General features: G+C 52.7%; 1 protein-coding gene across 17 annotated transcripts in view; it reads left to right on the top strand.

Annotated features, from left to right (window-relative positions):
• The window catches only part of DYSF (dysferlin), a 272723-nt gene that overhangs the window by 128526 nt on the left and 117058 nt on the right, over positions 1-27139 (top strand). For all 17 annotated transcript variants that reach the window (XM_060187109.1, XM_060187107.1, XM_060187114.1 and 14 more), the window contains 9 exons: positions 952-1058; positions 7037-7229; positions 9679-9834; positions 14906-15037; positions 15122-15288; positions 16683-16797; positions 17052-17157; positions 17431-17573; positions 19554-19727. In XM_060187109.1, coding sequence (XP_060043092.1) covers positions 952-1058; positions 7037-7229; positions 9679-9834; positions 14906-15037; positions 15122-15288; positions 16683-16797; positions 17052-17157; positions 17431-17573; positions 19554-19727 — 1293 coding nt within the window. The remainder of the gene's footprint in view (positions 1-951; positions 1059-7036; positions 7230-9678; positions 9835-14905; positions 15038-15121; positions 15289-16682; positions 16798-17051; positions 17158-17430; positions 17574-19553; positions 19728-27139) is intronic.

Below are 27139 nucleotides of genomic sequence, written 5' to 3'. Positions count from 1 at the left end.
CCCCACCTTCTGGGTCAGAGTCCCCCTGCTCACCTCCCTTGGGACTCTTGGAGAATCACATGATCTGAAGTGTGGAAGCTCTATCTGTGTTACCTCTTTATTTAGCTGAATCCTCAAGGCAGGGCAGCTTCTATTCGCCTACACCTTCTAGCCTGAGGCTTGCCGCACAAGACCTTGCAGGTGCTAAGAGTCAAAGACATTTTATGGATGGGTGGTTCTCCCCTGCTGTTCCTGACTTGTTTTCTGGTAGCTCTGTCTCTGAGGGCAGGGGCTGAATTCTCTATCTGGGGCCTGTCCCTAGGCTTCTCACCCTAGGCCTTGTACATGGCCCTGTCCTGGAGGCTGATAGGCACCTTGTGAGAGCTTTCCACCTCCCGGCTCAGGGCCGAGGCTGGTGGACTCAGATGAAGAAGAACTCCATGGAAAGGCTTATGCACACAGGGGGGCCACTGGGCCACATGGCTCTGGAGAGGGACTCCCTACTTTTGGAGGCTGAGAGCTGCAGAAAGAAGGATTAGAGGGAGTGTGTGTGTGTGTGTGTGTGTGTGTGTGTGTGTGTGTGTGTGTGTGTGTGTGTATGTGTGTGTGTGTGTGTGTAAATTGAGAACAAGAGTGAATTCCACATGGTAGACTTGAGCATGCACAAAGGGTCATTTCCCTGGCCCAGCAGAAGCTTGTGAAGAGTGACTCGCAACCAGATTCTGTAAGAGAGCCTGCCCCAGGCACCGGGACTCCTCATGACCAGGGTTGTTTGCTGTGTGGAGCCTAGAAGCTTCTAGAGTCAGGACAGATCCTGGTTGTCTGGTGTGGGGTCTCTCCCTTCTTTGCTTTAACTGTTCTTTACTTTTTGGGTCTGAGACTGGGCAGCAGAGACAGGGCCTGGGGACTGGGGGATCCGGTGTGTCCCTTCTGCTTGGAGGTGGTAGTGACATCCTGAGCTTTGCTCCACAGGAAGCCAGCCTGGAAGAGGTCCACCTGGCCCTGAAGGCACAGTGCTCCTCAGAGGACATGGCTGCCCTGGTGGCTCAGCTGATGGATGAGCTCATTGCAGACTGCAGGTATGACCTCCAACACCCGCCGCCCTCACCCTGCCGAGCTCGTGTGTGGCAGTGCACGGCCGCACGTCCCTCAGCCATGCTTGGCCAGCCGTCCAGCCTGGCTGAGTCCAAAGGTGGTGGAGCCAGCATGGGGAGTTGAAAAGGTGACATTTAGAGCAGGTCGTAAATCTCCCTGCAGCAGCAGCAGCTGTGGGGCCGGGGCGGCAGGCTTACCTGAATGGGGAGCATTGTGTCTGATCCCCGACCTCTTGCTTCCTTGATGGGATCTGCAGGAGGAGCTGGCTCGTGGGGTGATGGAGCCCCCTCCTTCCCCCAAGGCTGTGCCTGAGACCACTGGTTCTGTTTAGCCTTCAATCCACAGGCTGACTGAGATTCTTAGGAAAAGGGGGCTCTGGGGATGACAGAGAGTTGGGGGGAAGGCTTGGAGAGCCAGCAGAAGGGGAGCATCTCAGCACCGCCCCCACTGCTGGGTAATTTGGGGCTCAGTCCTGCCGACTTTGAAGCTTTGGTCTCTTCATCTTCCACTCCACTTGAAGAATAAGCCCTTCATACTATCACACAGTGCTGGGCTTTTAGGAAGTGTGGAGTCAATGCTAGTTGCGGTTATTATTCAGAAGTGCCAGGACACGTCGGTTCTTGTCACCTGAGCCAGCGGCAGGGCAGCTTCACCTCTCTGGACCTCAGTTTTCCCAGTTGTCAAATGAATTCAGTAGTAGAAGGATTCTGCTTCCTGTGGGACAAAATGTGGGTCCATGCAGATATATACTCAATGCCGCCTTCTCAGTCATGTCTCCCAGCCCCTACTGAGTATGTGAGCAGTGCCTCTGGCTGAGGGGGCCATGGCCCTGCTTCTCCCCCGTGCATGGGAAAGGCTATCTGTAAGCAGCCTGAGTGCTGCCCCAGATGCCCCTCCCTCCCAGTTCTGTAGTAGAACTCCAGTCAGAGAGGGTGCGCCCTTCCCACCCAGGCTTCTCTGTGGCTGGTAGCTCTGTGCCAGGTGTCCCCAGCACGAGGACAAATACAGCCGCACTGTCAGTGCTGACGAGCACAGTGCTGTGAGGTCACAGATCAAGGCTCAGAGCAGGTGCTTCACACCCCAGTGCTCTCATTCAGGGGCTCTTTCTGGAAGAGTGGGTGTTCCCTGTGAACTCTGCAGGAGGACCCAACACAGGTACAGAAGCTGGAGTGACATCTGTCTCTTGAGGGTGTGTGTGTGTCGAGGGTGGAGTTGCAGGGACTCTGGAATCTGCCTGGTCTCCAGGCTCTGCTGATGTGCTTTCACTCTGGGGGCTGTTTTTCCTTGGGGGGGGCACAGTGGCCCCCATGGTGCAGACTGTCTCCTGGCTGCAGTGGAGGAATGAGTTTTGGGGGTGGTGAGGGCACATAGGATGAAGGTATCACTTGAGACAGGGACATTAGGAGGGCCAGGGAAGTGAAAGTCTGTGTGACCTGTTCGAAGGTGTGTTGATGACAGCAGCCGAGTGACATTTTGGGCTCTGCTTTCAGAGTTCCACACACATTGTCACAGGTAGGAGTACATCTGTAAAAAAGCTTCTTTTAGGGAGTCAGGAGGTAGCGCAGAGGGTTAAGTGCACGTGGTGCAAAGCGCAAGGACCGACATAAGGATCCCGGTTCGAGCCCTCGGCTCTCCACCTGCAAGGGAGTCACTTCAAAGGTGGTGAAGTAGGTCTGCAGGTATCTATCTTTCTCTCCCCCTCTCTGTCTTCCCCTCCTCTCTCCATTTCTCTGTGTCCTAGCCAGCAATGACGACATCAATAACAACAATAATAACTACAACAATGAAAAAAAAAAGCTCATTTACAGATGAGGAAACTGAGGCATGGAACAGTAAATTAGCTTGCCCAGATTGACACCCCAAAAAGTGGCTGATCCCTGTCCCCACTGCTATTTTTTATTAATTAAAAAATATATATTTATTTTCCCTTGTTTTTATTGTTGTAGTTATTGTTGTTGTTATTGATGTCCGCATTGTTGGATAAGAGAGAGAAATGTAGAGAGGAGGGGAGACAGAGATGGGGAGAGAAAGATAGACACCTGCAGACCTGCTTCACTGCTTGTGAAGTGACTCCTCTGAAGGTGGGGAGCTGGGGGCTTGAACTGGGATCCTTACTCTGGTCCTTGCGCTTTGTGCTACATGTGCTTAACCTGCTGTGCCACCGCCTGACCCTCTTTTTATCAATTTTTAAAAAAGATATAGACAGAGAGGTAGAAAGAGAGAGGGAGAGGGAGAGGGAGAGGGAGAAAGAGAGATAAGTTCAAGCCCCAGGTCCCTACCTTCAGGGGGAAGCTTCATGAGCGGTGAAGCAGTGCTGCAGGTATCTCTCTCTCCCTCTTTATCTCCTTCCCTCTCAATTTCTCTTTGTCTGTATCCAATAAATTAATAAATAAAATAAAATAAAATCTTACTTTAAAAGTGAAAACGAGAGACCAAAGCACTGAAGCTTCTTTCAATGTAGTGGGGACTGGGCTTGAACCTAGTTCACACATATGGCCAAGCAGCACGCTATTCAATTGGACTATTTTGGTACCTCCCTCCTCCTGTTCTCTAATGAGCAGAACCCAATGGCAGATTGGATGTGGACGCCCGAAGAAGTCCCAGAATACTCCCCAGGCATCGGGGTGGGCCGCAGGGCTGCTGTTGGGTAGCCAGCGGGAGCAGAGCTGGGCTGGGAAAGACAGGAACCCGGGGGTGGCTGTCTGGAGTAGGAGGCATATGTCTTGTGTCTGGGTGCTGCAGGGGTGCTTGGGAGCTCCAGAAGCCCTGCCTTGATTGCTGTGTTGGGTGGGCCTTGGAAGATCTGATGGGACTCATATCCTGGGCTATCCTCACAGCCCCACTCAGGACTCCAGTCTAAGGGAATTTGACTCAGAATGCTTTTTTTTTTTTTTTTTTTTTTGCCTCCAGGGTTATTGCTGGGGCTCGGTGCCTGCACCATGAATACACTGCTCCTGGAGGCCATTTTTTCTCCTCTTTTGTTGCCCTTGTTGCTGTAGCCTTGTTGTGGTCATTATTGTTGTTGTTGATGTCATTCGTTGTTGGATAGGACAGAGAGAAATGGAGAGAGGAGGGGAAGACAGAGAGAGGGAGAGAAAGATAGACACCTGCAGACCTGCTTCACCGCCTGTGAAGCAAATCCCCTGCAGGTGGAGAGCCGAGGGCTCGAACCGGGATCTTTATGCCGGTCCTTGCGCTTTGCGCCACGTGCACTTAATCTGCTGCACTACTGCCCCACCCCCAGAATGCTTTTTGCAAAGCCTGTCTCTTTTGAGTCATTCTGGGGTAGGAAGATGGACTGGGCCTCCTGGGGATGCTGCCCCATGCCGAGAGCTCCACCCCTTCCACACAAATGGCTTCCAAGGGAGGAATTCCAGGCATCAGGACCAACTTCCTAGGCATCATCTGAGGCAGTCTTGGGGCCACAGAGAGAGGCCTTCCTACACTGTGCTGTCCTGAGTGTGCCCCCGGCTGGCACAGTGCAGCCCGTCCTCCAGCTGCCCACCAGCTGCCCCCCATTCCTCTGCCTGCCCCCACCCAATCTCTACCACCTCACCATTCCTCCCTCACTTTCTTTTCCTAGGAGCCCCTCTGTTGCCAGCCAGTGGTGCTCACCTGTGCTTCTATCACAGTGTCGTCCTCCTCTCCTCTCTTGTCCACCAGGTGCCGTCTGTCTGGTACAGCCATCTGCCACCCCATCTTCCTCTGTTCCATCTCTGCAGTGACCTCAGAAAAACCTCCCAACTCTCACCTTCAGTGACTGGGCCTCTTGGGACTCATTCTCTGCCCCTGCACTCACAGCGACCCTCCCCTCCAACTGTCATGCGTCTCTCTCTTGTCCTGTCCTTGCCACCTCTTTCCCTTCTGTCTCTGAGCCTTATTGTGTGCTCTTGCTACTCCTGGCAGAACACCCTTCCGACTCTACTCTGTATGTCCTGCACAGTTCCTGCTGCCCTGCCAGGTGCTGCTCGGGTTGCCTCCTCCAGGAAGCACTCCTGACTTGGAGGCTGTTCCAGTGTGGATCTAGCTGATTTGTCTGTGTTTTCGGGGGCAGTCTTTGAGGGCTAGATTGGACTAAGTCCCATCTTACAGCTGTTGCTCATGGGAGTGAGATGAATAGATGACCTGAGGCCTGTTAATCTTTCTTGTAGGCACAGAGTCTGAAGCCTTTTACTCAGCTGCAGGAGCAGCCAGCTCTGCCCTGCACCCACCTACCCATCATTTCTCAGCCAGCCAGGGCTGGTGGGATGTTGCCTCTGTTGGCGATGGGGGATGTGTGTGACCTAACGTCATCCAGACCCCTCTTCTGCCCCCCTTTCTTCCCCCATCCCCATCCCCCCCCCCGGACTTTCCTAGGGCAGGAAAGGATACTTTGTGCCAGTGGTGGCTGTGGGACTGGCTGTACCTTGGGGAGTCTTGGCGGGGCTGGTGGCCCCCATCCGGGCGGCTTCCCCTCGGTGGTCTGTGTGTCGGTCTCTCTCAGCTCCCGACCCGGCTGGAAGCATAAATCACCCCGCTTGGCTGGGCTCTCCGTACCCCACTCCAGACACGTTGGCCCCCACCCTCAGGCCCACGCAGGCCGCTTTTCTAGCAGGCCCCAGCCCAGGGCTCTGGCCCAGGCCCCCCCTTCTCCCCAGCAGTGTGCCCCTGCGCCACGTTCGCTGGGGCTGCCGGGCTGGAGGCTCCTGGCCTAGGGCGGCCCGGCGTCCGCGGCACCCTCGGGGCAGTAAATATTATATTACTACAGGGTGTGCAGTACGTGACCTGAGACAGGCCCTGGGGCTTAAGTTTCCCCGAGATGAAGTTTGCGTATGGCTCCCCCCACCCTAAAAATTCAATTAAAAAAAATAACAGGAAAAATGTAGTGCACAGAGGGCCTGCCAGAGCGGTGTATCTGGCGGCGGTGGTGCCGCTGCGCTCCGGCGGTAATTGGTTCTGCATAGCTCGGGGAAATTGGCAGAAAAATAAATCAGCCGGGAGCCGGGAGCCGGGAGCTGGGAGCCGGGAGCCGAGACACTGCGGGGAGGGGCGGGTGAGATGGTGGTGGGGGGTTTGAGAGTGGTGGGAGCAGAGCTGGCAGAGTGGGTTTGACTGATGTCCTGCTTGCAAGTCAGGGGCTTGGTGGGGGTGAGGGGTGGGGCAGCCTCCAGCCCCCTCCCCCATCAGGGATAATCTAGAGGCAACCTGTTTTCTGAGGGGACAGACCCTCTCCACTTTATCCACCCCACCCTATGAAGCCCTGGAAAGGTTTTTTTTTTGGGGGGTGGGCAGAGGAGCCTAGTGGGCTGGGGGCATTTAGAGTTCTTTACCTCTAAATAGGATTGAGTTTAAGCCCAGTCCTCCATCTGGGGCCTAGGGATGTGTTTGTGTACTGCTTGTACCCCTCCACCTCCTCTCCCAAGTCCTCCTGAAGCTGAGGGTTCTGGGAGGGGTGCTGTGGGGCCACCCTGGGTCGGCACATTTGTATTGCTGGCTGCCAGTCTCCCCACGGCGTCTGCAGTGGCTTGTCAGGGCTCCATAAATTTCCTCCTTGAATAAAGTATGCGCACAGCAGCACGGCCCATCTCAGCCAAGGCGACTCAGTGCTCAGGCCTCTGTTCTCTGAGGCTGCAGGGGGCAGGAGTGACCTGCCCAGGCAACAGTTAGTTGGGCACAGAGATCCTGAGACTGGAAGCTGAGGATAAATTCCAAACATGCACCTCCAGATTAAAGGGATGGGGGGGGGGTGGCTTCAGAGCAGGAGGCCTGTGGGCCAGTGTGGTTGGGAGGGTTTCCTAGAGAAGGTGAGGATACAGTAGGTTTCATGGAGATGACTATGCGCATGGGCAGGCTGGAGAAGGCACCTGAGGCACATTGAACACAGAAAGGTTGGGGTGGGGAGACATCTGTGCATGTTAGTGTGTGTGCTGCTTGTATTTGGACCTGCTCATCTGAGTCTGTCCCGACTGTCTGCCCCTCACAGCCAGCCCCTAGTCCATGTCCACGAGACACCATCCGCTACCCACCTGGATCAGTACTTGTACCGCTTGCGCACACGCCACCTGAAGCAGATCACAGAGGCAGCCCTGGCCCTGAAGTTGAGCCCCGGCGAGCTCCCCACCTTCCTGGAACAAGCCGAAGACTGGCTACTGCGTCTCCGTGCCCTGGCTGAAGAGGTAGCTGACCCTGCCCAGTGCCTTCCTCCCTGCCTGGAACCTACAGATGAAGAGGGGCCTGGGGACTGCCTGCATCATGTGCCCTGGCCCTGACTCCACTGCTGGGTGCCCTGTAACTCTCAGTCCCCTCTTACCCCCACCCCTTGCTGAAGGAGCAGATAAGACACAGCAGGACTGTGGGACCAGCACAGAAATTGGTGTGTAGTTGTGTGACCCAAATGTCTCCAATGTATGGCAGAGACAGAGCTGGGGTGCCTCTGGCTCCTGCTCCTCCAGGAGCCCGACTCCTGCCGCCTGCCAGCAGGTACCTGCATCTAGCCTTGAACCTGCCTCTCCTGGGGCTATGTGCTTCTTGGCTTCTTGGATAACCCCCAAGCCCCAGGCCTGAGGAGGCAGCGCTTGTATAGATTCAGAGTGTTTCCGTGTCTAATCGGAGAGAAGCTTCAGTGTAGAAGCATCATTTTTCCACCTACCCTCAGACCTCGGTTAGATGCCCCCACCCAGTTTTCCAGGCAAGCTGGCAGGTCACACATTTGTCCAGAGTGAGTAGAAAGGCCTGGTCATATTCACAGCAGATCATCTGCTGCCTTCTCTGATCACAGCCTTGGGGACCACCCGTGAGGATGGAATGACAAAGGGTCTCGCCAGAAGGAGTAGACAGAGATGGACAAGCTCTAAGAGGGGGTTCTAGAGGAGCGAGTTGTTGCAGGGCTGGGAAAAGGTGTCTAGGAGGTGGAACAGGAACAAAAAGAAAAGGAACAGAAAGGAAAGGTTGCCCCCAATGTGGGTCCTTGAAAGTTGGCCCGAGGCTAACCCTTGATCAGGGTCAGGGCTTATGGCCTGCAGGGTGGATGCTGTGCTGTCTGACCACAGACTGACTCTCTAGATTCCTGGTTCACACTGACCCCAAAACTGTCAGCATGGATTGCTGTGGGGCTGGTAGGGGTGAAGGGCAAACAACCTTGGTGCTGACTCCTTTTTAAAACTTTCCTTCTTCCTTCCTTCCTTCCTTCCTTCCTTCCTTCCTTCCTTCCTTCCTTCCTTCCTTCCTTTCCTCTTTCCTTTCTTTCTTTCTTCCTCTCTCTCCTTCTTTCTCCCTTCCTTCATTCTTTCCTTCCTTCCTTCCTTTCTTTCCTCCTTTCTTCTTTCCTTTCTTTCTTCATCTCTCCTTCTTTCTTCCTTCATTCTTTCCTTCATTCCTTCCTTTCTTTCCTCCTTTCTTTCTTCTTTTCTTTCTTTCTTCCTCTCTCTCCTTTCTTTCTTCCTTCCTTCCTTTCTTTCCTTCTCTTTCTTTCTTTCTTTCTTTCTTTCTTTCTTTCTTTCTTTCTTTCTTTCCTTCTTTCTTCCTCCAGGGTTATCACCGGGGCTTGGTGCCTACACTACAAATCCATTGCACCTGTGGCCATTTTTCCCCATTTTTTGGATAGGACAGAGAGAAATAGAGAGGGGAGGGGAAGATAGAGAGGGGAAGAGAAAGATAGACACCTACAGACCCGCTTCACCGCCTGTGAAGTGATCCCCCCCCCCCGCAGGTGGGGATCCAGGGGCATGGACCAGGATCCTTGTGTGGGTCCTTGCGCTTCATACTATGTGCACTTAACCTGGTACGTTATCACCCGGCTCCCTGGGTACTGACTTTTGACTGGTGATGGGCACCCAGATGTGACCCCCTGAGCACATGTCAGACAAGCCAGGCCCCCACCTGACTGGCACATCTGGGGAGGGGCCTGAGAACATGCATTTCTAGCCTACACTCTTGGAGAATCCCTGGTGAGGTGACTAGAAAGTCAGAAAAGCCAACTGGCTGCTAACCATCTCAAGCCCATGTTCCCTCAGCTAGCAGCCCACAGGGGCCTCAGGCTCAGCCCCCCACATCTACCCCAAACACACTCTACTCCCCTTCCTGGGAATCAGGTGGACCCTTCCTCACCAGTTATGGCTGCCAGACTGCTTGAGGCTCTGAGAAGCTTAGGGGCCATTTTATTCTGAGATGGTCATCATTCTAGAACACTGTGTCCCCAGGTCTCGAAAAGGATCAGCCCCAGCATCCTTGGTGTTACAGGGCGAGGAGGGGGGTGTCCTCTGGAAAGCTTTGGGGAAGGAGGTGGCATGTTTAGTGCAGCATCCTCTCTGGAGGAGGGAGGACCCATCTCCCCCACGCCAACCTGGGAACAGCTATCCCTCCTGTGGAGAAAGCAAGCTCTGGGTTCCCAGCAAGAGGGGGTTCTCCCAGAAATCATGGACTCAGCTCAGTGAATTTGGGGCTGGCTCCCCACTTGTCTATGGGTGCGGAATCTATCAGAAGATGAGGTAGGTGCCAGCCATGCGGGGAGGTCAGATGGGCCTAGGGAGCAAACTGAGGAGAGGTTTGTGTAGGTCCGGTCTGACAGCTCCTGGTGGGCCTGGTGACATATACCTGTCCCTATCCTAACCGTCCCCCTCTCTCCAGCCCCAGAACAGCCTGCCTGACGTGGTCATCTGGATGCTGCAGGGGGACAAGCGTGTGGCCTATCAGCGGGTACCTGCCCACGAGATCCTCTTCTCCCGGCGGGGCGCCAGCTATTGTGGCAGGAACTGTGGGAGGCTGCAGACCATCTTCCTGAAGGTGGGCTCTTTCTCCTCAAGTTGGTATCCTGGTTTCTCCACATAAAGCCTGTCTGCTTTTCCTTCCTTCTCTCTGCCTCCAAATCTGGGGCTCTTTGGGGAAGGGATGGTGTGTGTGGGAGGTCTCTGAATGAAGCCACTTTCCTCCTCCCCTTGCCCCCACCAAGTCTCTGGACTCCACACAGCTTGTTTAGAAGCCAGAGGACTGGAGCTGAGACCATGGCCCTGGGCTTCCAGGGAGGGGATGTGCTTGTCTTCTTAGGCACCTCTGGTGGGGGGAGGGACTGGGGATTCAGCCTTCACCCCCTCCCTCATGGATAAGAAGCCTCCAGGGGCCTTCCACTCCAGCTGGAGTCAAACTCAGCTTTGAGATCCTTCCTGTAGGAAGGGTTGTGTCTGGGCACCAGGTGTGCCCATAGCTCTACCTCAGTAGAGAGCAGGAAGCAAGTAAATCTGCCCCCATCCTCCAACCCCTATGCTTCCCTCCCTTTCTTGTCCACCCCCATCCTTGGTCCCTTTCCATCTCATTTTAGGGGGTTAATTTTCCTTGGGGTGGGGAGCCAGGGAGTAAGCAGGTATTGAGGGACCCATGTCCTCTTCTTTGGGTTAATGCGGGCACAGTTGACTGCTTTGCTTGGAGTAGTCCTGTGCCTGGTCTCAGGGCAGAGTCCGGGTGTGGAGGGCTGGCACCCAGGGTACCCTGGTGGAGTGGCCTGGAGAGCTGGCCTGGTCTCACCACTTGTGTTCACACCCAGTGGCTCCCTTGGCATCAGAATCTGCTGGCCTCCTCAACCCAGGGCAGGCCCAGCTCCCACTTCCCCCTCTTTCAGGAAGTCCTTGCCAACTCATCTCAGCCTCTAAGCTCTGAGTGACTGCTGGTCAACCCATTTATTTAAGGGCCAAGCATTCATTTAAAAATTTTTTTATTTATAAAAAGGAAACATTGACTAAACTATAGGATAAGAGGGGTACAACTCCACAGAATTCCCACCTCCAGAACTCTGTATCCCATCCCATCCCCTGATAGCTTTCCTATTCTTTAACCCTCTGGGAGTATGGACCCAAGGTCATTGTGGGATGCAGAAGGTGGAAGGTCTGGCTTCTGTAATTGCTTCCTGGCTGAACATGGACGTCGAAAAGTCGTTCCATACTCCCAGGCTGTCTCTCTCTTTCCCTAGTGGGGAAGGGATCTTGGGAAGCAGAGCTCCAGGACACATTGGTGTGGTTGTCTGTCAAGGGAAGTCTGGTCAGTATCATGCTAGAGTCTGGAACCTGGTGGCTGAAAAGAAAGTTAACATAAAAAGCCAAACAAATTGTTGACCAGTCATGGACCTAAAGGCTGGAATAGTGCAGATGAAGCGTTGGGGGGTTCTCCATTTTGTAGATAGCTAGTAGGCATATTTTAGTTATATTCCAAAGGGCCTGTGGCTATACTAGTTTTTTTTTTCTTTTTCTTTTTTCCCTTGAGCCTGAAATCTGATATGCAGGTGGATCCAAGTTATTGTCTGGGGAGATGATGTCATGGCTGTAAAAAGGACTAGAAAGCTGGATCAGGGAAGAGAGTAGCTCCCTAATATGGGAAAGGGGTATAAATATTGTTGACTATAAATCCCATCGATCTGATGTGATCTGGGGCCCATATTCAGCTTAGGAGCCTATGTGACCTCTTCATCCCTGTAGATCTGAGCTCACATTCTGTGGTCATGAGTAGGAACATTCCAAGCTGTCCTAATATCGACCCATCTTTCTTAGGTGTAGCATAGAGTATGTTGTCCAGCCTCCCTTTGGAGGATGGAACATTCTCTACCATTGTTGATCCAAGTTGAGGGCAAGGTCCTTTGGGGGTCCACAAAGAGGTCTATTGTATTGTTCCTGATAGAAATGTCCAGTAACAATGGAGAGAGGGATTTATTCGAGGTCTAGGCCCATCATGGCTTGGAAGATAGCTTTCTTTGGCGCAATATGTATGTGTGTGTGTGTGTGTGTGTGTGTGTGTGTGTGTGTGTGTGTGTAGAGGGAGAGAGAAAGAGAGAGAGAGAGAGAGAGAGGTTGATATGCATCCGTGCAGGGCTGGGTGGACTACTGTGTAGCCTTAGGCAGGTTGCCTGACCTCTTTGAAAAATGAGAACCAGGCCACCCTTCTGAGTGTTCTGGAGGACTGGATTAGGTATATGTGGTGATGGGTCTTGCTGGAAGGAGGTGTTGCTCCCTAGGGACAGGAGCCTTCACTAGCACCATGGCTGGAGGCTGACCCAAGGTGAGGGGCCAGCACATGCCTTCATCAGGGGTTGTTGGGATCCCAGGGAAAGGCCAGCTGTGCCTAGAGAGAATGCCAGGGGTGTTCCAGTCTGTGGACTGCCCTCACCCCTATTTACTTTCCCTGGCCATTCTCATCTCCTGTTGGGGGTCTGGGGATTGCAAGGCCTGACTTCTGGGCAGCACCCCTCCACCTTATCCTTGTTCCTTTGTCCATATCACACCTGCTGTGGACACAGTGTGGGTTAGCAACCCCCGTCCCCCTCCCCTGGGGATCCTAGTCACTAGACTGAATGCAGGGGGCCTAGGTGGCCACCCATAGGAGTTAAAAGGTGCACCTCCACTCACTCCCCACCCAACTGTTTACTATGACCCCATCCCCAATTCTCCCTCTCCTGACAGCACCCTCACTTCCAGGCCCAGCCCCCCAAACCTTCACTCTACCCTTCAAGACAGGTTGTCGCTTGGTAGGACGAGAGGGAAGGAAGCCAGGGAGCTGCCCCTTTGAGTGGGCAACCTGGGAGGGCAGCTTGGTCTGGTGGAGTCAAGACTAGGGCCCTGCACCCAGAGGACACATGGGATGGAGCCTAAGTGCCAGGCTCCGACTTCTTGGCCCTGAAGTTTTTGGGCAAGGCAGTCTGACAAATCTTTCTGATTTGAAGAAGGAGAAGGAGAAGTAAAAGATATAGAATTGTTTCTCGAAGTCTTCCCTACTGAGTTTACGAGCCCCGCCAGTAGCTCCTGAGCAAGCTCTACAAAAATGTTGGCAGCGAGCGGAGACCAAGAAAACATTGGTGTTTCTTAACTTAAACCAAAGTTGGAAAAAATGAGCACCAGCAGAGAGGGAAAGGAGCCCCAAACTAGACATTTCTTTATTTGCTGTTGCTATTTTGGGTCAGGCAGGCTGGCCCCGTCTGGGGGAGGGCAGGGGGGAGCTGGGGTGGGTCAGAGAAGGGGGGGGGGGCTGCTCAGGCATTCTTGTCATCTCCCTGGGGCTGGCGGTTTGGAGGGGAAAAGGCCACTCACCTCCCCTGGGGGAGAGAGAACAGCTGAAATGAGCTAAAGTTTCCAGGGGGGGTGATAACTTGGGGGTCGGGGTTTCTCCAGACTTTGCCTGGGATGAACCAAAAGCAGAGAGACTGACTGGGTGGAGGGTGAACCTTGGCGTGACCACATCCTTCCCAACCCTCTTGCCATGTCCCCTAGGGGTACAGGTCCCCTTTCCCCCATCCAGAGACCCCTTCCTTCGGCCTCCCTCCCCTCAGCCCAGCAGAATGCTTTTCTCTTCCCCACTGGGCTCCCTGTCCCCAGGGAGTTGGTCCCCCCTAAGCTCAGGTACACGAAGCCTAGGCACTCTGTTTGTCACTTCCTCTAAGGGACACCCCCTTGTTCTAAGAGCAAGCAATTTGATTTCAGTCAAATGGTGAAGTCATTGTAGAGAATGAGCTTTCGTTGCTCTTGGGTGATTGTGGTTATTCCATCTTGGCAGAGCTTCTGAAAATTTCAGGAGAAAAAGCAGTTGAAGACCAGTGAATAGTGGTTAACGTGCTGATAAGCACTTGAAAGGGTAGAAATATCAAATGATACACTCTTATCCAGTCAAAACAAACGAATGAACACCCCCCCCCCAAAAAAAAAAAAAAACGAACCCAAACAAATCCCCCTCCCAATCTGAAAATGAAGGGGAAAACATGATCATTACCTCTTCTAGACCTGGATCATTGTATCTCTTTCTATTTTTTAAAATTTCGGTACTGGGAGATTAATGGTTTACAGTCCACAGTTTGTACATTTGTAACATTTCTCAATTTCCCACATAACAATTCAACCCCCACTAGGCCCTCCTCTGCCCTCATGTTCCAGCATTGTTTCTGTTTTAATGACAAGTTCTTAAAATTCTCCAATGTTGCAGCCATATGTGGCTATTTATTTAAGGTTTATTTATTCAGGGGCCAGACAGTGGTGCACCCAGTTGAATATACACAAAACCATGTGCAAGGATCTGGGTTCATGTCTCTGGTTCCCACCTGCAGAGAGAAGCTTCCCAAGGAAGCTGTCTTCTTCTCTCTCTATTTCTCCCTTTCTTTCAATTATTCTTTGTTTCAGTCAACAAAAGAAAGGAAAAAAGGTAAAGATTGATTTATCTGAGAGAGAGAGAGAGAGAGAGAGAGAGAACACTAGAGCATCACCTTGAAATAAGCAGTGCTGGGGATCAAACTCAGGACCTCATGCATAACAAACCCTGCGCTCCACCACTGAGCAAGCTGTCTGGTTAACACGTGGTTATTTAAATTTAGGCAACTTTCCCTCCAGAATGAGCTGGCCCTTTACCCCTCTCCTAGAAGTGCACCACCAGGAGGGGAAAAAATAAATTTATGCTAATTAAGTAAAACAGTAAACAATTTCTTAGTCACAGCAGTGTCTGTTATATTAAGAATGCAGATATTAACCATTTTTGCATAACAGCAGAAAGTTCCAGAAGACAGTGCTATTCTGGAAGAGATTAAGGGTGAAGATGTGGAGGGAGAGGGGGCAATGGGGGAAAAAGGGGGACCTTGGTTGATGAGGTCTCTGCAGAGAGCTTCTGGGACAGGATGGGATGGCTAGTTAGCCTCCTCTAATGGGACAGGTGCTTAGCAGGTGGGCAGCTTTCTTAGTTCTGCTCTCCCCTTCAATGAGATTTTGTTCAGTCTTCCAACAGGCTGAGAGCCTAGTCGGGTATCAGGGCTGGTATGGGCAGGCCTGGACGCATTCCCCACCCTACCCCCAGTTGGAACTGCCAGACCTTGATGGATTTCTGTCTTTCTGGTCCCCAGTATCCTATGGAGGGAGTGCCTGGAGCCCGGATGCCTGTGCAGATCCGGGTGAAGCTTTGGTTTGGACTCTCTGTGGATGAGAAGGAGTTCAACCAGTTTGCAGAGGGCAAGCTCTCAGTCTTTGCAGAAACGGTGAGCACCAATGGAACCCCCACTACCAGGTCTGCCCCAGGCTGCAGCACTTGCTTACTGCCCTTCCTCCTGCTTGCTCTCCAGTATGAGAACCAGACCAAGCTGGCCCTCGTCGGGAACTGGGGCACGACAGGCCTCACCTACCCCAAGTTTTCTGACATCACGGGCAAGATCAAGCTTCCCAAGGACAGCTTCCGCCCCTCAGCTGGCTGGGCCTGGGCTGGAGACTGGTTTGTGTGTCCGGAGAAGACGTGAGTCTAGGGCCGTCGGGAGATGTGGGTACCGATTTCCCTCACCCTTTCTCTGAAGGGTGTAGCCCCCCACCCCAGTCCCACCTCCTACCATTTATCACAGGGACTTCTCTGTGAACTCTGCCAGAACAGAGACTTGTTAGCACCCCTTTCTGGAAGTTCTTTGACAATCTGCAAGGCCTTCCTTGTAAACTCCTAGGTGGCCTCCTCCACCTTTGTGCTCATTGCTTGCAGCCTTTCCTCCAGATTTCTGCCCTGTCTCCCTCTCTCTGCTCTGGCATCTGAGGTCCTTCCCCAGTGCCTTTCTGATCAGCTCACATCAGACCTCTGTCTGCATTGTCATCTCTATCTCCTTCTTTCTTTCTTTTCCAGTCTGGTTGATATTTGGCACATTTTTTTTAACTTAAAAAAACTGAGGTCTAGGGGCTGGGTGGTGGTGTATCCAGTAGAGACAACATGCTACCATGTGCGGGGACCCAGGTTCAAGCTCTAGGTCCCTACCTGCAGGGGGAATTTTCATAGGGGGTGGAGCAGTGCTACAGGTCTCTCTCTCTCTCTCTCTCTCTGTTGCTCTCTCCCTTTACAAAAAAGGAAGAAAAAGGAAAAAAAAAGGCTATTAGGACTGGTGGAGTTGTGCAGGTACAGAGCCCCAGTGATAACCCTAGTGGAAAAAAAATGATTGAAATATAAACTATTATAGTGTGGTCCAGGAGGTGGTGCAGTGGATAAAACACTGGACTCTCAAGCATGAAGTCCTGAGCTCAGTCCCCAGCAGCACATGTACCAGAGTGATGTCTGGTTCTTTCTCTCTCTCTCTGCCCATCATTCTTCATGAATAAATAAATAAAATATTAAAAACACCTATATTATATTAAATACACAAATATTACATGTACAGCTTGATAACAGTCTACATTTAAAATATTTTATTTACTAGTGAGGGAGGTGGAGGAGGCTGAGAGAGAGAGAAAGAGAGAGAGAAAGAGAGAGAGAAAGAGAGAGAACCAGAGCATTACTCTGGTACACATTCTGCCAGGGATCGAACTTGGAACCTGATGCTTGAAAGTCCAATGCTGTATCCACTGCGTCACCTCCAGGACCTCCATCCTACATTTCTAGCAGCTACTACTGAGTTTCAACTACTCATAGGCTTTTAGTTGCTTGTGTTCTTCCTTTCTCTTCAGTGGTGATTTTTTTTTAAATCTGTGTATCTATAGGTCTCTTTTTTACTCTCTCTCTCTCTCTCTCTCTCTCTCGGTCTCTCTGCCCCTTCCTGGCCCTCTGGCTTCCATCTCTCTTATCTACTGGGGTGAGGTTGACTAGGGTCCTGGGATGCTCTGCTGGGGGTGGGGGGGTGTCTCTGCAGCAGAGGCCATGACCTGGCCCATTTGCAGCCTGCTCCACGACACTGACGCGGGCCACCTGAGCTTTGTGGAGGAGGTGTTTGAGAACCAGACTCGGCTGCCTGGAGGCCAGTGGATCTACATGAGTGACAACTATACAGACGTGGTGAGGGGGCATACAGGGGCAGGTGGATCCTGCCTTCCCAGAATCCCACAGGGGCCACTGGCTCAGAGGAGGGTGGGGCATTTCCTCTCTCAGGCCCACCTTCAGAGCATCCATGCTCCAGAAGGACAGTATGAGGGCCTGCCTATGGGACACTGGCCCTCAGTCACACCTTGGGCTTCAGGGATACTTGATGTCAAGTAGCATCTGGCGACATCGGTCTCTTCTCATTTCTTGCCTGTCCTGTGCTGCCCTAGAATGGTGAAAAGGTTCTGCCCAAGGATGACATCGAGTGCCCACTGGGCTGGAAGTGGGAAGATGAAGAGTGGTCCACAGACCTCAATAGGGCTGTCGATGAGCACGGTGGGCATCATGTGGAGCCAGGGAGCCCTGTCCTTGGCCTTGCTAGGGATGCTGGGGGTGGGGGCGAGGGGGATGACAGCTGAGTGGAGGGCCCAGGGCTTGGGCACTGGCTTTGTTTGGCCTACTTCATCTGGGGCACATCCTGAAATAGCTTTCAGCTATAACCAAAGAGTCAGTGCTCATGAGTCCTGAGTGTGCCCTGGAGGGGAGATGGCATCTGGAGAAATGGAGGGGTTATCTCCTGGCAGTGAGTGATGGGCACCCTTTCCTCAGGCTGGGAATACAGTATCACAATCCCCCCGGACCGGAAGCCCAGGCACTGGGTACCCGCAGAGAAGATGTACTACACACACCGCCGGCGCCGCTGGGTCCGCCTGCGCAGGAGGGACCCCAGCCAGATGGAGGCTCTAAAGAGGGTGAGCCCAGAAAGTAGCGGGCACAGATAGATGCCTTCAGGTGTACGTGGGATGTGCACAGGAAACTCAGGATGCCCACAGACCACATCTAGCTCACACGGCTGCCTACAGCTCCAGAGGAGGCACACCCAGATTTCACACCCAGACTTGGAAGTTGCACAGATACACCTAGAATATGTCCTAAAGCCAGGTCCTGAGACAGGGATTTCGCCACATCTGGTATATTTTGATTATTTGATGATGATTTTAACAGAGCATTGCTCTGCTCTGGCTTATGGTGGTGGTGGTTGTTACTGAACCTGGGGTCTTTGGTGGCTCAAGCATGAAAGGTTTTTGTGCATAACCCTTATGCTATTTCCCCAACCCTGATTATTAATACTATTAAATTTTTATTTTATTTTATTATTTTTTATTGTGAGAGAAAGACTAGAGGGCTTCTCATTGGTTTCATGCAGTTCCAGGGATCGAACCCAGGACTTCATGCATACAAGTCCACTGAGCCACTTGCCCCTTACTTGGCCCTATGGCTACTTCACTGAGATACTGTGGTCTCAGGTCCTCCAGGAGCAAGTATAGAGTCCTAGGAAAAGTCAGATTCATGTGACTTGGGCCAGCGTTCTCCCCTGAGCATCACAGAATCATCTCCCAAGGGCTCCGGCTGCACCGCCGGCCTTACGGCATTGGCTGGGCTGTTGGAAGCACTGACCCACCCCTGGGCCCTGCTCCTTGCAGTGTGACCCTACTCTGGAGAAGACGCCATCTAGCTGGCAGCTGGTACCGGGAGTGATCTGTGTGAGGTGTGAGTGAACTGGCTGTGATGGGCCTGGCAGGCATGTCCCAGAGGACCTGTACACAGCATGAGCACTTGCGCACACTGTGTAGAACCAGAGAGTGCATACATGACCACTCACACTGTGTCCTGGGAACACAGATGACCCCCACTGCCTCTGTGCTGACCTCTCTGGACCTTTTCAATCTTCATCCTTCCTTCCCAGGAGCACATTTGAATTTTAGTACAAGAACTAGGCCTCCACTAATCCAAGAGTAATCTCTGGTGTGCCCAGTCCCTTCCTGTCTCTTTGACCACAGAGAATCTAGACATGCACGTCACTGGGCCCAGGGGAGTCTCAGACCTCCATGGTGTTTGGGCAAGTAGCTATTTCTGGTGTTGCAAACCAGAAGGATTCCAATCTTTCTTAGGGGACACCACAGGGGACAGAGGCGACCCCTTGCCAGGCGTTTGTGCTTGCTGTCTCATCAGAGAGAGAGGTAGTTGGCTTCTGGAATTGGCACCTGTCACTCAGCTCAGGGCTCAGGCTTGAAACAGTTCTCAGCATAGTCCTAAGCCATAAACTGCACAGCAAAAGACATCCAGAGCTCCCTGCAGACTCAGGAGAGGGGACCCTTGGAGGGAGATCCGGGACCCCTCTGTCCACAGCTTATTGAGACCAAGTCTCAGAAAGAAAATCTCAAGGCTGGGGAACTTAATTTTGGGGTCTTCATCTTGCTTCTGAATTGTGGACTCATTTTTTAAAAATAAGCTTGAGTGTGGAGAAGAAAAAGGAAATGACAAGAAAAGTTTGGATTCATGAAATCCACTTGTAATCCAAATATACAAACAAACCCCAAACCCAGGGTTTTCATCCCTGCACAGTCAGTCCACTTTCCTCTTCTGGTTCTTTAGTTTCCCCCCAGCCCTGTTTCCCTCTGTCTCTCTTGATTTTCTGAACCTGGACTGCCCACTACAGAAGCTAATTAGAGTGCCCTTCCTCCAGATGGCCTGCCTGGCTTTTCCCAGCCAGTGGGGTGTGTGTGTGTGTGTGTGTGTGTGTGTGTGTGTGTGTGTGTGTGTGTGTGTGTGTGTGTGTACTCTGTCAGTGGAGGCTGGAGGAGGGCAGGAAGGGCACAGCTGAAGCCGAGCCTAGGACTCTCTGCAAAGGCTCCAGCAGTCTCTGATCTGCCCTGCTGTCCCCCCTGCAGCATAGGCAGGCAGAGGCGGAGGGTGAGGGCTGGGAGTACGCCTCACTGTTCGGCTGGAAGTTCCACCTGGAGTACCGAAAGACGGATGCTTTCCGCCGCCGCCGCTGGCGCCGCCGCATGGAGCCACTGGAGAAGACTGGGCCTGCTGCTGTGTTTGCCCTCGAGGGGGCCCTGGTATGTTGCGCTGCCTGTCCTGGATTGGTGGGGTACACCATGAATTCCAGGGCTCTGGGGGGCTCTCAGGATATAGGCTTTTAGATGACACACATTGGCTGTCATTCTGGCTTAGCTCTGCTGGGCCAAGTGAGGAGAGGTCTGAGTGTCTTCTCATGAGAAGGTCGCTCCTTTGTGGGTGCCACCACTGAACAGCATGAAGACAAGGGAGAAAAGGCCTTGATCCTTCGATGGTCTGATCTGTGCCTGGGGCCACTGGGCCTGGCTCTTCTAGAAGGATGCACTGGTTTGGGATGGTCTGGGGGAAGCTGTGACTAGCTTGTGGTGGTAGCCAGAGAGGTCTAGTGACCCCTGGGTATTCCCTGGTTGGATACAAGTTCTTTGAGGACAGAAATAATTACCTGGGCATCTTCAGGACTTCTTAGGGTGGCATGTGGCTTAGAGACAGCCCTGGGCTGTTTGTCCTGCCCCCCCCCCCCCATTATGTATTTGCTGTAGCACATGGAATTGGACTTAGCTGCCTAGGGTTTGGCTGCTGTGTCCTCCAAGGAGACCAGACACCCTTCCCAGGCATTCTGAGAGGGGACATTACAGGTGAGTGTGGTGTATTGCCTGATCTGTTGACCTAGGGATTCCTGGAGGAGACACTCTCACTCTGTGATGTAACTAGTGCTGTCTGGTCTGGGGGTTCAGTTGCAAGGAGGCTGGGGAATCCTGGGCTGATGGGACACTGAGCTGGCTGGCACTCAGTCTGGGGCATGAATAGGGTAGGGTGGGACTTTTTCCGGCTAGCACAGCTGCAGCTGATGAGGACACCTGCCATTTTTCAGAAAGGATCTGGGAGTGACTGTGTGGCTCAGACCTGGGATAACTTCAGAGTAGGTGCCCTGAAGAACTAGAAGTTGTTTTCATCAGATAGAAATGACACTCAACTGGGCTGGGGGGGGGGGGCTAAGGGATCAGGGTGCTGGGAAGAGCCTAGGAGGTGAGTTACTGGGTCTGGCAGGAGGTGGGGGCTCACTCAGGGTCCAGGACTCTGTTTTGATTTGCTCCTCTGTTTGGGCTTTGTTTCTTCATGGGTTACCTCCCATGACTAAAGGTTCATACCAGTTTTCTATCCAGCAAAGCCTTGCTAGATAAGACAGCACAGCCCTATGGACAGTGTTCTGTGTTGCCCCATGTGTGAGCCAGCTTTGAGCCCTGCTCCCACTGGAAGTTGCAGTGCTGTAGTCTCTCTCTCTCTCTCTGTTTATTTATGTATTTAATTTGATAGGACAGAGAGAAATTGAGAGGGGAGGAGGAGATAGAAAAGGAGACAGAAAGTGAGACACCTGCAGCACTGCTTCACCATTCATGAAGCTTCCCCCTGGTGGGGGGCGGGACTTGAGCCTGGGTTCTTGCTCATGGTAACATGTGTACTCCACTTAGTGCACCATTGCCCAGCTGCTCTGTCTCTTTCACTCTATCTGAAGAAGTCAACCTGTAGTGATGAAGTTCCAGTGACAGCAAGAAACAAAAACAAAACTAAAGCCACCACAACTTCCCAGTGGGATACTCCAGAGGGGAGAGTGCCCCTTTTTCCAGAACACTAGTAACAGTTGTGTGTCTGTCTGACAAGGTGTGTGTCCACAGCAGACTTTGAGGGTCGGGGCAGGGATGGAATGTTCTGGTTGGCCGTCCTGGCTTCTTTTCTGTGACTGAACGTGACCAGGTTGGGGAGAGGAATAGCTAATAAAGGGAAACCAAACAAGAAGAGTTTTGGGCCAAGAGCTAGAGATGATAGTCATAGGACTCTGCTCAGTGAATAGGAGGGAGCTAATGTGGGTTGTTGAGTGCTGGAGTGCTCTGGTCAGAACTGGGCTTTGGGGCCATTAGTCAGATGAGATCAGGTATGAAGGGTTGTATGGCCTTAGATGGGACCATTAATCAAGTAGCTGCATAGGATGGTTGGGGAGTAGAGAACTCTTTGAATCTTGGTTACAGTTCCGGGACGTTGCAACCATCAGTGTGGCAGCTGTGGAGTCAGGGTGGAGGCTAGGCAGAGTGGCAGAATTTGAGAGGGAAAGGCCAGAAGGGTCCCAGAAGCTCCACTGGGTGGACGACTAGCCGCTCCCATGGGCAGGCTGTGGGCTGGGGTGGGCCTGGGGCTGTGATGAGTTCATGGTTGGCCCTGGCAGGTCTGACACACACGCTGAAGTGTTGTGTGAGGAAGACGGGCCCGAGGCTGCCTGCCAGGCGGCCTAGGCCGGGGAGGCTGAGAGCTGTAAGGTGAGGGACTGGGAAGAAAGAGGGCACCAGGCCAGAAATGCCCAGAGCCATGGATGGAAGTATAGATGGGCTCTGGAGCTGGCCAGACCTGGGAAGAAGAGAGCAAGGCCAGGGTGGGGGTGGTGGCGGAGGGGGGGCCCACTGCCAAACTTTCATGGCTCAGTGACTGGGAGAAGGAAAGGAGGCATTTCCCAGAAACAGAGAAACCAATCTGTCCCTTCTTTTTGTGGGAGAAAATGTTCAGAGGGAGTACGGAAACCAAAGGTCAAGCCAACAGACCCCAAAGGTGATTGTGATGCAAATATGACTTGCCTGGGACTTGGAGAAGGAACCATCCCAGCAAAGCCTGCTCAGTCCTGCAGGAGCCCTAATGACTTTGAGAACCAAAGGCAGATGGTTAGAGGGGTTGGATCCCATAAGCCTGAAGTCAGATGCCATGGTTTTGGATTCTTTTAGTATGGCTGGCATTTGGACAAAGCCCCACCAGGCCTTTCTGACTGGAGCTATTTGGACCCCCTGTATTTGAGTTCCCAGACTCTCTTTCCATGGTGACCTTTCTACATCTCCTGCTGGATCCCAGAGTGGCCCAGGCGCCCATCCTTGAACCCTCTGCCCCTCATCCTGGATGTACTGACACCCTAGCCGGGCACGGAGGCTGCAGTCCACCCACAGTCAGGATTTCTAGGTACTGGGACCCACCTGTTGCCCCAGGTATTGGTCCTCATCCATTGGTCACTTGTGCCTACTGGGTCACCTGACTCAGATGATGGAGACAGGTGAGGCTTTCTGAGTGATGTAGGCCTGAACTCTGCCTTGTCTTCCTCCCAACTGTGGGAGGCCAGCCACTGAGCCCTTCAGAGACTCTTGCCTCACCCAGGAAAATCGTTGCATCTGCGTCCTGGGGTTGTTCTAAGGATTAAGGACACAATGGATGTAAGGAAGTACTCCCCAGTTTTCATGAACACAGGGGCCACCAGCAGATCTTGTGAAAACACGCTCTCCTCATTCCATGTTCACATCAGTAGGAGAGTCCACTTCTAAAGAGCCTCTTGAGTGGTGGTGATTCTGTGGCCTAAGGACCATGTTTGAGTAGCAAGGGTGTGGAGTGTGGAGTGTGGAGTGTAGTGCAGGATGTTACACCCTGCCTTGGATGCCTTTCTAAGGAGGCAGGGTGTGTCCATTTCTGACTGAGGGTGTGTGCTCAGGAGAGGACAGCAGGGAAAGATGACATGTTGACATTGCTCCTTAATGAGGGAAAAGTGACTTTTACTTGTGTCTGTCTGTCTGTGTATATGTGGAACTGGAGCTTCCTTACATGTGTGATTTCAGTACCCTATAGCCAGCTTAAAAAATATTTTTTGTGGGGGTCAGGCGGTGGCGCAGTGGGTTGAGTGCACGTGGCGCAAAGTGCCAGGACCGGCTTAAGGATCCGGTTCGAGCCCCCGGCTCCCCACCTGCAGGGGAGTCGCTTCACAGGCGGTGAAGCAGGTCTGCAGGTGTCTATCTTTCTCTCCCCTTCTCTGTCTTCCCCTCCTCTCTCCATTTCTCTCTGTCCTATCCAACAACGAATTGCGTCAACAAGGGCAATAATAATAGCCACAACGAAGCTACAACAAGGGCAACAAAAGGGGGGAAAAATGGCCTCCAGGAGCGGTGGATTCATGGTGCAGGCACCGAGCCCAGCAATAACCCTGGAGGGAAAAAAAAATTTGTTATTTTTATTTATTGGATAGAGACAGCAAGAAATCAAGGGGGGAGGAGGTGATAGAAAAGGAGAGAGACAAAGAGACACCTGCAGCGCTGCTTTACCATTTGCAAAGCTTTCCTCCTGTAGTTGGGAACTGGGACCTTGAACCCAGGTCCTTGAGCATTGTAACATGTGCACTCAGTCAGGTGCACCACCACCAGACCCCTAGCCAACTTTTTCATTCAGATAAAGAGAGAGAGAGGAGCCAGGTGGTGGTGTGCCTGGCTGAGTGCATGTTACAATGTGTTAGGACCCAGGTTTAAATCCCTGGTTCCCACCTTCAGGGGGGAGACTTTATGAGCTATGAGTGAGTGCCATAGGTGTCTCTCCCTCTTTGTCTCTCCTTTCCCTCTCAATTTCTCTGTCTCTATCCAAAATAAATATTAAAAGAAATTAAAAAATGTTTTAACTTTATTTATTTATTTGCTATTGGATAGAGACAGAGAGAAATTGAGAGAGAAGGGGGAGATAGAGAGGAAGAGAGACAGAGAGACACCTGCAGACCTGCTTCACTGTGAAGGGACTCCCCTGCAGGTGGGAAGCCGGGGGCTTGAACCGGGGTCCTGACGGTCTTTGCACTTTGCGCCACATGCGCTTAACCTGATGCGCTACCGCCCGACTCCTTAAAAAATTCTTAAGTGGGGGAGCAGATGGAGAGAAAGAGAGAGAGGGATACCAAGACCATAGCCTTAGAGCTTCCCCTAAATGCCTTAACGCCTCTTGTTAGGGCTTGAACCCGGGCTGTGTGCATGACATATGAACTATCTCCCTGCCCCTGATCTGTACTTCTAGTGGCCTCTCAGTCTGATGGTAGAGGCCCAGTCCATGTGGAACTCCTTCAGATCAGGAGTAGACTTTCACACATGAGTGTCGGTGACTCCAGTAGAAGCTGAGCCTTAGAAGTTCTGAGGGCAGAGGCAGAGTCATTCCACAGAAGTGGTGCCTGATGAGGAAGGCAGAGCTTGAAGGAGCCAGGGCAGGACTGTGGGTGGCAGCCAGGTGGTAATCTGACATTTGTGGGTGTCTGGGTCGGAGAACCAGGCCCACAGCGCCCCCTTGCCTCCTACCAGCCCTTCCTGGACATGGTGTCCCCACGGCAGGCTGTGCCTCACTGGCTAGCTCCCCTCTGGAAGCCGTGTGCTCATTAGCACGGGCGGCCTTTCCCTGAAACCTTCTGCGGGGGCCAAGCCTGGCTCCCTGCACAGAGGGAGCGGGAGGCCCTGGCTCTGGCTGCTAATCGTGTGCTGTCTCCATCGTGAGCATCATTTTATTTTTGTATTATTCTTTTTCCAGCTAATATCCTGGCATTCCCAGAGATACCGGGTTTCATAATCTTCCTGGCGTTCCCAGGGAGCTGGGAAGCAGAGCACAAAGCTGCTATTATAGCGTGTTCCATCCAGCCTCCCTCTCCTCGCCCCACACCCCTCACTGCCGCCACCACCACCACCACCGGCTCCCACCCAGTCATCCCTTCCCGACGCCACAGGCCTCTTTGCAGCCCTGGTGACGCTGGCTGCCGGGATGAGCTCACAGACTCCTGCAGCCCTTGCCCTGGGCCTGCCCTCCAGACTCAAGGAGTTTTCCAGAGCCCTGCTTCTGTGCTTGGCCGGGAGCTTGGGATGGGTTTTCTGGAATGCCGAGCCTGAGCAGGGAGGGGAGGGACTGGTTAGGCAACACATGAGTGTAGCTCGGAGCTGGACGGAGTATCCTCCTTGGAAAGGTGTGAGGCTTCCCCTGACTCTGGTGCTGTAGGAGGTCAGCTGGGGGTGCTTACGTGTGACTGTGTGAGTATGTGTGTACCATGCATGAGCCGGTGTGTGCACACATGTCTGGTGTGTGCTTATGTGCTCTGAGGTGTACCCAGTGTGCACATTTGTGTCTGAGATGTGGGAAGCCCAGGGATTTCTCCAGTTCTCAAGGGCATTGGGGTTTTTCAGAGACAATAAGGATGATTCAGATGAATTTCTCCACATGCCCAAGCTGTATGGGGATGTTATTTGTGTCTGTTCTCTCTGCCAGCCCAGAGGCAGGGTTCTGTCTGTTCCCTCTTTTATAGTTGGTGAGGCCACAGAGTGTCCTCATCCAACATAGTAGTTGCTGGCCGCATGTGACTATTTACATTTCCATGTAAAGTCACATAGTGAGGAGACTTCTGTTCCACCAGCCACATATGAAACCCTGGGTAGCCACCCACAGATGTTGGCTGCCTGGCAGGAGAGCAGCTCTGTCACAGGCAGTCCTGCTCTAGAGAAGTCCTTGGCCCCTGATGCCACCTCAGAGGAGACATGGGGAGAAGCTTTTTTTTTTTTTTTTTAAATTTTTTAATATTTATTTTATTTATTTATTCCCTTTTGTTGCACTTTTTTATTGTTGTAGTTATTATTGTTGTTGTCGTTGTTGGATAGGAGAGAAATGGAGAGAGGGAGGGGAAGACAGAGAGGGGGAGAGAAAGATAGACACCTGCAGACCTGCTTCACCGCCTGTGAAGCGACTCCCCTGCAGGTGGGGAGCCGGGGTTCGAACCGGGATCCTTCTGCCGGTCCTTGTGCTTTGCGCCACTTGCGCTTAGCCCGCTGCACTACAGCCCGACTCCCGGGGAGAAGCTTTTGACCAATGCCATGGCACCTGCCCATGCTAGAGCATCAGGCCTGCTTGCCCTCCCTCCCCGAGGCTCCTCTCCCATCTCCTGTCAGGGCAGGAAGGCCTCCCCTCATAGAGGGCTAGAGCAGTGTACTAGGGAGGCCCCTGGACCTTGGGCATCACTCTCCTCATTGTGTAGCCAGGCTTCTTGGCCTCTTTGGAGCAGCTGGGCAGACAGCACAGAGTTGACACCATGGCTCGTACTCTGGAGAGCCTCCAAGTGGCTGGCAGGAGCCTGAGGCCCAAGCTGGGGTGGAGAAATAGGTCTTCCAGGCTCCAGCTGTAAGGCAGGGGAGGTGCAGGGACTCAGACTTGATGAGTCGCAGGGTCTGGGAGAGGATGGGCCAGAGAAGAGTCATTTGGAGTTTGAGCTGACTGAAAGCTGAAAAGAGGGGTCAGAAGTGGGTATGGAGAGAAGGGGGCAACATGGGCGAAGCCCTGTATGTGCAGAGCACTGAAGCATACTTACCAGAGAGGGCATCCTGAGAACCCAGGAGTACCCAGGAGGCGAGGGGACTGCTTCTGTACCGTACACATGAGTAGGATAGCAGTGGGCAATGGGAGGTGATGCCCTGTGTCCCCAAATTCTGTCTCCTGAAGATGCCAGTTGAGAGGTCGGGCAGTATTGCACCTGGTTAAGTGCATACATTACCATATACAAGGAACCAAGTTTGAGCCCCAGCTCCCCACCTGCTTCATGAGTGGCAAAGCAGGTTTGCAGGTGTCTATCTTTCTCTCTCCCTCTCTATCTCCCATT

Source organism: Erinaceus europaeus, chromosome 3 (assembly GCF_950295315.1).
Source record: "Erinaceus europaeus chromosome 3, mEriEur2.1, whole genome shotgun sequence".
Lineage (NCBI taxonomy): Eukaryota > Metazoa > Chordata > Mammalia > Eulipotyphla > Erinaceidae > Erinaceus > Erinaceus europaeus.
This window is presented reverse-complemented; position numbering and strand designations above follow the sequence as displayed.